Below are 11,441 nucleotides of genomic sequence, written 5' to 3' on the forward strand. Positions count from 1 at the left end.
AATAACCGCATCAACATCCGTGATCCATCCGACTCAGGTTGATGGCTTAAATGTCATAGATCGGGTGAACGCATTGCGAAGGCAAACTATCTCTGACTATAACAACATCATAGGCAATGATTTCCCATGATAGTAGGGAATGTGAGAAAGCCGGCTGTGTCAAAAGAATAGTTGATACTCATCCTAAACCGAAGACCAGAATTATCGTACGATTATTGCAAAATATCCTAAATCGACGGTGGGATAAGAATGGGTGTCACCAGGTAAACCAGCCTTCGGATTTGTGGGAGATTCAGACACCTGAGATAGTGAAACACTTGACAAGAGAATGCATCGATCTAGTCGCGCAGAGATCGTCAACAACACAACACAGTGATTCAGACCTGAATTCTCATATCAGAACAAGCATCTTTTGCCCACATTCCGATGCTATCCAAGCACCGCACCCACGGAGTTTGTACCGCGATGCGGTTACCGTCCGTCCACAGCCGCGACCTTACCCTGTAACGGGTAGGCCCGCCGCGCTGGGAGGGGAAAAATAAGGGTTCTTCACAACAGCCCGAATCAAGGGACCAAACGAAGAGCACGTTTGTTCACTTAATTACGCGAAAGATTAAAATTTAATGACTGCTACCGCGCTAGAAAAGAAGAAAAAAACGTGGAGAATATTTCTTGCATTTTTGCGGGCGGAGTCGCGATGATCGAAATCAACCGCGTGTAACAGCACAAGGTTGCAGTGGATATCATGACACAGTCTTGAGTCTTGAGTCTTCATGATGGCGGAAGAATATGCATAATTACAGGAGTCTTTTCGGCACGCGTTGACATGGGTGTTAATCCATGAACAAACACGACTCTGAATGGCTGTTGTTACTGTCACATATGAGCATCACACCGCTTTACGAGTATGATATAAGTTGGCCTATCTGAAGATTAAGAGGTTTGATTTGATTGATTGATATTCGAACCTTGGCTTCATAGCCGATATTTGGCCATTGTGTTCTTTCCCTCTCATAACAACAGAGATTGGGTCTTGTCTAACTGCAACTCACCATTTAGACTCAGACTATATATCAATACAATGAAGCCACTATACAAAAACCATTCAAACTATCAGCTATGTATCCACGTGGGTCTCGGGAATTCAAAGCCAGAGCTGAAAAAGGCTGCAATTCCCATACTCGGGATCCCGTTATCGTGACGAAAAGCTCATCTGGAACATTGTCTTGGCACATCTCGCAGCGCAGCCCTTGAGACCAAGATCGTACATGTACCAATGACAAGATCCAGGAACAAAGATCCCCGTTCCCGTTCCCAAGCCTCAATATGGAGCCGTCCTACCGTGTCAGTTCACAATCCAACCCTACGGAAGAATTTGTGAACAACCTGCGAGACATGCTCTGAGCGGCCGCTGACGAATGTGTCTCAGTGTTGAGCTGCAAGGAAGAGGAGAATGGCATGCGTTAAAGATGTTGCTATGGCCCCTATTGTCCGTGTCTGTCCGTGTCTGTCCGTCTGTATCTGGTAAATGTTGCTGTAGTTCATGGAAAGACATGGACGGAAGAGAGTCAGGACGGTTTTGTGTGAACAATTACCCTTTCTCTTGCATATGCAGCTTGGCATTTGGCACGGATGTGACGCTTCCAGTGTGGCTTGCATTTGATAGATCAAATGACTGCAGTGTTTGTGTATACAGGGCTCCTACTACACCTTGATTGTCATACCACAAGGAAATGTCTTTGCTAAGAATATCTCAGCTGCTATATGTTACAAACCATCTTAGCCCGAAGCGCCTTGTGTTTCTCGTTTAAACCCCAAAACAGAGCCGATATACAAGGAGTCTTGTCATCTGAAGCTCCTTCTGTGTCATGTCATGTCATCCATCTCTCGAATAAACTGGGTCTGGGCGGTTAAAAGCTGATTTGATTGATGACAACTGACAAGGATAGAGAAATGGATCTTCGGAGTCCGGGCCACTCGAGATGGCCAGATTGTACCTGCATAATGCTCGATACGCCATTGATATAGGACACACGTGCATATTAAGACTATATCGAAAGTTGACCTTCTGTTTTCGGGGACCTCAAAATGTAAGCGAGATGTATACGGATAGGAAAGGATTGCTTATGTACTGAAACGTGGAAGACCATGATCGATAATGACAGACTACAGTACAACTCGTTTGCGGATACAAGTGGATATTCCATCTTTTTACATTCTGATTCCGTCCAACAAATCTAAATCTCCATCTTTTCTTTTCTTTTTCTAGCTTTATCCAGGTTTCGTGTGTCTTTGTCCAAGCCCCAAGGGCCCCAACACATCGCAGAAATACTCCGGGCCATCTGACTCCTTCTCGGCTGCTACATGACAGTCTATAGCGGTTAGACTCACCAATCCTTGACCCTTGATCCCTGCAGTGGATTGTTTGAACGTGCTGGATTAAGCCCATTGCGGCTCTGATTGGGAGGGTGATCCTCGACACTTTCAAGGGTGGCATCCCATCCCTGCCCTTGTGTAAAGGAGCCCACATGAGGCTTGGCCAGTTGCAAACTGACAATGCCTTTTCAATCGAACAAGACAATTAGACAATTAATTAAAAGATTTTGGACAAAGGTTGAATGTTGACAATGGAGTGGACGATAATAGTCAGAAACATTTGAAACATAATCGAGATAATCAGAGTCGTCTCATCTCAATTTGATCCAACTCGATGGTAACTCATGGTAACAGTACTGCAACATTGCGCTTTGGCCGAAGAGGACGATCTTTCAAGATAGTGCCCTCCGATCTCAATCCCTTAGGGAGAGGCTTGAGCAAAGACCAGAAATCACCTCTTTTTACCCCTGACTAAATGCCCACGCGTGAACCCAAGCTTCAGCACTAAAATAAAACGTTAAAAAAAAAGTCTTTGTCCACTGGCAAAAGTCAGGGACAAACAAAGTTAACTCTCGCAACGTCCCGTAGGTCCCGTGGCATTTTGCGTTCCAGTCGCGTTGCAGAGTGAACCCATGACTACTTACAGAGTAGTGAAGCGTCTTGGAATGGAGAAATCATCCGTTAAAATTCTAGACCTTTGAAGCCCGTTTCTGTTTGAAACGGCGATTCTCTGGAGTTGTAGTTTCGTTTGACATCGCCTTCGATATTGAAGAACCCTTTTTCAATGTCACGATATGACGATCATGACGATGAATCGATAGCAAAATTAAATTTCAATTCCCCGCAGCAGCCGCCCGCCTTCAACCTTGCATGGAAGGCAGGCCCTGAGTCAAGTCAAGTTAAGTTACTGTAGGAACTTGCATCGTAAAGTGGACGCTTGAGTGGCGTCTTCTAGTCGAGAGCGATTGACGATTTCCAGTGGGCGGGCTAAGCAGGGCGGAAGCCTCGTTTGCTATTAGTAGGCGTTAGTGCGGGAAGCTGACCTGGATGCTGGGATTATTGTTACCTTTAGTAGGCTAATGGCTGAAGATAGTCAAGTCAAGTCAAGTCAAGTCAAGTCAGAGTTCAAGTCAGACTGCCCCTTATTTCTTCAGTGGTCATTTATCTGGATGGGACAGTCATCTGAATGTGCTATGTGGTTGATAACAATACTATCGCTCATATGTATCACCAGTATAGGCGCCTTGCACTGCACTCTTGTATGCTGTGCTGTAGGTATAGTACAACAGTGATGGTGGATGTTTGCAAGGGCATCCTTCTGCTGTGCCTTGATCCTTGCCTGTACTGCAGTCTGCTAGCAAGTATCCTTCGGCGGAGACACCTCCGTTCGGTACTTTTCTTTCTTTCTTTCTCGACATCAAAGATGACCTGGCTCCATCTCGTCAGTTTCAATGTGAATGAACAAACGTTTGTTTGAACCAACTTTTCTTTTGCTTGAAACAGGGTCATAACGTGAGTATCCGTATTTCTAGAGATTGGTCGTGGACTTGTAGGAGTGGGAATTAATAAAACCATTTGATGGTGAATGATTCAAGCAACCTGATCATCCATAAGGTAGTGGCCGTTTCCTGCCGTTTTTTCTCGCCCCCCCTTTCCAGAATAGGTACTGGATTTTACGAGGGCGGCACCTACTTTGGTTCCATCGATAAACCATCAAATCAGCAAATCTCCCCCTCAAAAAGTCTGTCCATCTAGTTACCACTCCTTTTCTTCTAGACTAGTCTCCCATCATTCATTCTTTTCTTCTTTTCTTTTTGTTCCATACAAACCCTTACAGTATATACCTGCTCGTCCGTCCTACCGATCCGAAGCCGACACCCCCCACGCCGGCGCATATACTGCCTACAGTACGTACCGACCACCGTCCCGTCGATATTCGCTTCAACCTGTACCTGGTTCCTCCGCAAACGACATTCCCTGTCCTGTCCGCAGCCCGCTGTCCTTGCTCCATTCATTCCCATTCCCAAGCCAAGCAAGGAAGCCAGAGCAAGGTGTCAGGTATCCTGTCTTGTCGTCCAGGGCAGCCTATGTTACCTAGCCTGGTGTCGCATAGCATAGTTATACTGGGCCAACCTTTTGCGATAGTCCAGTCGCTTCCCAGTCGCTCGCTTCAAAACCTTTTCCAACGGCACTGCATTGCAACTCCACACCAAAAGTTGCTCTATTATACCCGTAATCCTTACCTTACTTTTTCCCAGTTCGTTCGTTTCCCGGTCCTGTTTCGCGCGCTACACTGTCTCACCCAGGCTTGTACATACTACACTGCACAGCTCTCTGCACAGTTAGTACTGTACTCTACTGCCGTAACGCGGTTACAGCTGCATGTAACGTTGGAGCTTGGACTAATTCCCACCGCAGTAACCGGCATCTCGAAACGCCTCACCTCGCCAGGCTCACCTCACCTCACATCAGCGTTCCGTGCCCTGTACGGTACTGCACCACGACCCATTGGCCGATGCCCTATGGTGCATAACAACGCAAGGTAGCCCGGCGCACCATGCCACAACTTGCGCTCCAGAGCCAGAGCGTTGAAGCTTCTGCTGCTTCTGCTATTAACTCCGTCACTACTCCTGTCGAACCCAACTTCCTTGATCGTGCTCGTTCACCTGTCGAAGTCCCCGTCGGCGACAGTCCTACCGTTGGTCGTATCATTCGCGCAAGCCCAAGTCTTCCCTCATTCTCACTCGGTCCCTTGTCGCCAGGTTCTAGGTAAGCATTAGTCTACATGCTTTCAGCGTATTCATCCCAACTCCAAGCCCTCGCAAGCAACTGCAGGCTTGACTGCTTGGGTCATCTCCACCCACACCCCCCCGGCCAGCGCTGGCCCCAGGCTTCTTCCTGGCCCCTTCATCACTTGTCTCTCACAATCTCTCCCCTCCACTACACAGCTTTGCTTCTTGGCTTCTCGACCAGCAATTATCTTTCCTTCCTACCCCAGGTCGAGTGCTGTGCGAAGTTACCATTGTACTTCGAGCCTTCACTATACCTCCAACTTCGATCCCAGGAATACCTTGCGCTCCGTGGAACCTTTTGCGCCACTTCTCTAACACACTGCGACCACTAGATCTCCTCGACCAGCCATTTCGAGTCCACTTAAGACATCTTCCAACTTTCCTTACGAACAAGCAAGTCCCAGTCCGCGAAGCACCACCTTTCCAAGTCGATCTACACCAACACCAACATACCGAACCAATACGGAGCCCGAAACTTCATCGAGCCTCGTTAAAGAGACCTCGTTTCTTAGCGACTCCTCGGACGAAGGATCACCGGAGCCACCTCTAAGCCCCAGGTTTGTTTTCCGACGGGCGGCCACCAAAGCAGCTGCCACCACTATTCGAGCTTCACTTGTAAACTGACTTCCACTAGACAGGGCTATACAGGCAGTCCGAATGGGTTGCGAACCGTCTCCGAGCCTCTAAATTCGAAGCCTGCTACAGGCTCAGACTCGACCTTGTCTCCGACCATGGCTGGCCCGGTAGCTACGGCCCAGGCCGAATCTTCCAGACTTACTCGAAATTCCTCTATTGACTCGGCCATCTCAGCAATCTCGACCAAGTCTGGTTCAAACACCAACACCGACGGCCAACATGGACCCTCAGAAATCGCCCACCTTGTTAAAACGGCGGGCAGTCCCGAAACCCTAATCCAATATTTGCTAAAGGAGAAACATTCTCAGTCACAGCAAAATAGCCAGTTATGGCGCCTGGTGGACAAGCAACGGGCCATGATTCTGGGTCTTAACAAGGATCTGGAAAGAGCCCTAAAAGACAAAGAGAAGTACAGAAAGAAGCTAAAAGAGGTCATGTCGATTCCATCAGCTCCATTGTCATCAAACGATGATGCAAAAGAACCCACGAAAGCACCTGCTCCCACAGCCTCCGGAGCAGACTTACAACGGGCCAAGGAGCAGACCATAACTCCAGAATCGCCTATTCTCGAAGCCGAAAGCCCAAGAAATTCGCCGATCGACATCTCCATGGCGCCTTATCCCATCACTCCACCAGCAGACCAGCTCAGTGCTCCACATTCAGCCGTTGGCGAGCTGTTGAACCCTGCGCATGCGATGCCCAAGCCCCAAGACCACGCTCTGGACAAATATGACCACGAGGCCGAGGAGCGCGCTGCGGACGTCGCACGGAAGGAGAAGTCGGGCAAGCTGGAGGAACCACTAAAGGAAATCCCCTACAACGTCTCTATCCCACCATCACGCAGCCTCCCAAGTGAACCACCCAAGATGCCACCACCTAATCCTCCAGTGGCACATCTCCCAACGGTCGCTGTTCTCGAGGCCACTCCTCAGCCTGATGAAGGCCTTTCCAAGTTTCCAGTGCCTCCACCAAGGAAACCACCACCTGCACCCTTGAAACTAAACAAGGAATTGAGGACACATCTAAGTCCCTCCCCCGAAGAAGAGGAAGAAACAGAATCCGATTATGACGACATCTTGGAAGTTGATGAAATTGTTATCGATCGCCGTGGACGCCGGAGAACCCGAGAAGAGGACGATCGAGATCGTGAAATTATTGCTATAAAGGAAGCTGCTGCACGTAGTGCGTCCAAGAAGAGCAAGTCGAGCAAATCTAGCCAGCCTGGATCCCCACGAGACACAGCCCAGGTCCCTGCACAAGAGATCGGGACAGCCTCACTGGGAGAGATGCTAAATACAATCAAGACCAGGGAAATCCCTGCGCCTTTGTTGAGCCCGGGCCTACCCGCAAGCCCCCGGCCTTCTAACTTCACTTCGCCGCCTTTGTCTCCAAGATCGATACAGTTTCAAGCAGCACCTCTTTCTCCAAGACCACCTCGCCAACCTATTCCATTACCGCCAAATACTCCGTTAGCAACACCTGCTACACATCCAGCGCGAGCATCCGAAAACAGCGTTGTTTCTGAAGGAGCTTCTTCTACCCAAAGACCAGGCGCTGCGCAGCAAGGAGTCGTCGGCCACGCGGACCAACCCACTCCCAGAATGTCAAGCCCTAACGACCGCACCGAGGTTTACAGGGGCTTGGTGACGGACGAGTACCCGGACCTCTTGCTGCCACCAAATGCGTTGCCTTCTATTAAGATTATGGTAGCGTCTTCGCGCATGAAGCCTTCTCGCGCGAGCATGATGTCCCTGACTCAACTCGAGGAAGACCCTGTTTTCACTCTTGCCATTATCTCGCGCTCTGACAATGGCGAGCTTTGGCGAATTGAAAAGGACTTGGCTTCGTTGACAAGACTTGATCAACGACTGAAGCAGTGTGCGTCTTACACAGTGAGGGCGCCCGAGCGTTCTCTTTTCAGCGGTCATGCGCCAGCCAAGCTCGATGCTCGTAGGACGATCCTGGAGCAGTTTATGGACGACATTTTAGATATTCCTTTTGACACAAAAACCGCCATCGAACTCTGCAAGTATCTGTCATCTCACGTTCTACCACCCAACCTGGACGATGCGGCATCGTTGGGCGATTCTGGATCTGAAATTACTGGTAACAAGATTGGACCCGATGGACGACCTCGTCGTAGCGGTTACTTAACCAAGAAGGGCAAGAACTTCGGTGGCTGGAAAGCCAGGTACTTTGTCTTGAACGGACCGCTGTTGAAGTACTTTGAGGTGCCTGGCGGTGCGCATATGGGAACCATTAAGCTCCAGGGTGCGCAGATTGGAAAGCAGAATCAGAACAACGACAACCAGTCGCCAGCGCACGCCGCCAATGGGGACGAACTGGACAACCAGTTCCGTCACGCTTTCCTCATCCTGGAACCCAAGAAGAAGGATACCAGCAGCCATTTTAGACACGTTCTTTGTGCAGAAAGCGACAAAGAGCGAGATCTTTGGGTTGATGCTCTTATGCAATGGGTCGATTATCGCGATCCTGAGGACACTGAACCACCACTGACATCAAGAAGCGGCCACGCTCACGATCGTCAAACACCAGGTCATGACCACCGTACTGAGCATCGTACTGACCACCGTCTCGAGCCTCCTCATTCCGGCAAAGTTCGCAAGGTGCCCAGAAAATCTTATCATCACCCGTCAGACTCTGATACGTTGGTTGGTGTTCGATATGATTCCACTCAAGCGGGAGATGCTCCTCAACTCACTGGTCCCGCACGACCCAAGACTTCGGGTGGTCTCCCTGAAACACCGCATGCCCATGGATTCGACACCTTCTCCTCATCGCAGAACAAGCTTATCTCAGGTCCTAGGGATCCCCAGCCTATCTCAGACCTGGGTGCTTGGGGAAACAAGCCAAACCTACCAACTGCCGACGAGAAGAAGGTAAGGAAGCGAAGTTTCTTCGGGTTTGGACCAAAGGCTCGGTCCTCGTCTGAAGGCCAAGACTCATTGTTTGGTGGCAGTGAGGGCGGCGCAAATGCGACACCTCCCCAGAACTCTTACCAAGGCCCTGTGCGACAAGCTTTCGGAGCGCCCTTGGGAGAAGCCGTTCGGTATTGTTCTCCTACGGATGTGAATGTGCCTCTTCCGGCCGTTGTCTACCGATGCATCCAATATCTGGATTCCAAGAACGCCATCCTTGAAGAAGGAATCTTCCGTTTGAGTGGCTCTAACATCGTCATCAAGCAGCTCCGAGAACGATTCAACACTGAAGGAGACATCAACCTGACCACTGATCGCCAATACTACGATATCCATGCTGTGGCTTCGCTGTTGAAGCTCTATCTGCGGGAGCTACCAACCACAATTCTTACTCGAGATCTGCACATGGAGTTCCTGACAACAATGGAGATCACAGATCATGCGGAGAAGATGTCAGCATTGGGCGAGCTGGTTCAGCGACTTCCCCAGGCCAATGCGACGCTGCTCAAGTATCTGATTGGCTTCTTGATCAAGATTATCAACAACGCGGATATAAATAAGATGACGGTCCGCAACGTTGGCATTGTCTTCTCACCGACCCTCAACATCCCAGCACCAGTTTTCGCAATGTTCCTGCAGAACTATGAGGGCATTTTCGGCATCGACCCCGAGGTTTATGAGCTCCCCTCGCCCGTCTCCGAACCGGAACTACAGCGATTTGAGGCACCGCCGCGATTTGACGTCCCTGCTCGTCCATCTACCGCTGGTAGTTCATCTCCCCATGGTCAGATGCGACCAAACGCGCAACGATCAACCCCTACGCCTCCCCTTCTTGTCAACAACGCCCCCATGCGATATTCACCTCCTTCAAGCGCATCCAGGCCCGGCTACGACCCCTCAGCTGGTGCTTTTGATGGTGGCTACCGGCCACCTTCGGCAAACGACAGACGCATGCTGCAAGCCTCATATGAGGATCTCGGCAGTGCTTCCGCATCATATGATTCCATGCCAAGCAGCAGACGTCGCGAGAGTTCCATCTTCATGGGTGGCATGATGGGACCCCATCACCAGGGATCGAAGAGCCGTTTGAGAGAGGAAACGCGGTTCTAATTGTATATGTGAATGGCTTTTTACGTTTTTTTGTTATTGCCACATACCCACTCATTTCGACATGCGATGATACCATACATACCATACCGTTACTGTTACTACACTATTTCATGACGATTTTTACTTTAATACCTTGCATATCGGAGTTTTTACTTAATGGCTTTTTGTGTTGGATCTACTCTTTTCTTGATATATCACCAACCACTATGGAATTGGACTCTTGGTTCCAAAGGCTTGGAGACAAATGCAGAATGGAAGAGAAATCAAGAGTGAGCCAGTTCATTCATACGAGAGACGGTTTGTGAAGGAACTTGAAGAATTGCAGGTGGAATGAGTATCGTCGATCTAGGCTCGAACATCATGGTTCTTTTTTTCTTCTTCTACTTAGCATGGCGTTACGGATAGGTCATTTTATATAGGATATTCTGAAATAACCCATTATCACAAGTCTTGTTTCTTGTCAACGAACCCGTGTATAAGATTGCGTACTTGAACATGCTTCTACGTAATTATTCTTCGAGAAACAACTTCGCTCGGACATGGAATTCCGAGACTGTTAATTCTCCGAACAGAAACGCCTTGTGGATCACGGAGCCTACACTAGGCCTGTAAATCCGTGCCTAGCTAGGCTCATCTCGATCAATAGACTGTAAAAAAACAAATGATCTGAAAACGTGGTTGAAGTCGGCATGGGCTGGCTTCTTTATTTTGTCTATTATGCTTCTAGCGGCCGGAATTCCCAACATCCCGAAAGCCGCGTCGTGGTTTCAATCATCCTTGGACCAACTTCCATCCATCCATCCAATGACATAGGCATTGAGACATTTTCGTATTTATAGTAGGGCTGATACTTACATTCTTTGAATCTACTCATTAACCAGCTGTCCTGTAACTATTTTACTCAATACGTCCTTACTTTCTTGACATCAAATATCACATTCAAACCATATATTCATCATGGCCTTCTCACTCTACGACGCAACCATTGTTGAGGCCAAACTGGCCCTGGGCTCCCTATCACACATTCTCAAAGAAGCGCAAAAGCACCCTAACGCCGCCAACTTCCCCCAAGCTCGTCTCTATGAAGACATGAACCCCCTGAGCTTCCAGGTCCACGCAGCTACTCGCTTTGCTGAGAAGCTTGTAGCAAGACTCTCAGGCCGTGAATCAGTCGAGTTTGAGGACGAGGTCGTCACATACGATGACATGCACTCGCGCATCACTAAAGCACAAGAGCTGCTTGCAAGCGCAGACAAAGAGACCGTCAACCGTTGTGGAGAGGAGGTTGCGCCTACGGCGTTGCCATCTGCTGGAACGATGGATTTGACGGGCAAGGCTTTTGCTATGGGAGCGGCTGTGCCTAATATCAACTTCCACTTGTCGATGGCGTATGCTATCTTGAGAAAGGAGGGTGTTCCTCTTGGAAAGAGGGATTATATCACTGCTTTCGTTGGGGAGTATATTCTCAAGCAGTAGGTGTACTTAGGAAGCTGTCTCGGGTGGAATGTGCAAGAGTATCGACAAGGAAGTAAATCACCCTACTATAGTCGATGTTAGATATCACTCTGAGAACTTGAAATTTAGTTGC

At 49.0% G+C, this 11,441-nt stretch overlaps 2 protein-coding genes across 2 annotated transcripts; both read left to right on the top strand.

The window, feature by feature from the left end:
* Positions 1 to 4,933: 4,933 nt before the first annotated feature.
* Positions 4,934 to 9,853, top strand: B0J16DRAFT_260016 (uncharacterized protein; the record flags this gene model as incomplete). Its single annotated transcript, XM_046123230.1, has 3 exons — positions 4,934 to 5,145; positions 5,501 to 5,725; positions 5,803 to 9,853. The coding sequence occupies 3 exons, from the start codon at positions 4,934 to 4,936 to the stop codon at positions 9,851 to 9,853; spliced, it is 4,488 nt and encodes a 1,495-aa protein (XP_045989051.1).
* Positions 9,854 to 10,563: 710 nt separating this feature from the next.
* Positions 10,564 to 11,394, top strand: B0J16DRAFT_328139 (uncharacterized protein). Its single transcript, XM_046126193.1, has one exon. It carries the CDS (start codon positions 10,811 to 10,813, stop codon positions 11,327 to 11,329), a length of 519 nt encoding a protein of 172 aa, XP_045989052.1. The 5' UTR covers positions 10,564 to 10,810; the 3' UTR covers positions 11,330 to 11,394.
* The last annotated feature ends 47 nt before the right edge of the window (positions 11,395 to 11,441 follow it).

This window comes from Fusarium flagelliforme (genome assembly GCF_020744385.1).
Source record: "Fusarium flagelliforme strain FIESC 12 MPI-CAGE-AA-0113 chromosome Unknown B0J16scaffold_1, whole genome shotgun sequence".
Classification (NCBI taxonomy): domain Eukaryota; kingdom Fungi; phylum Ascomycota; class Sordariomycetes; order Hypocreales; family Nectriaceae; genus Fusarium; species Fusarium flagelliforme.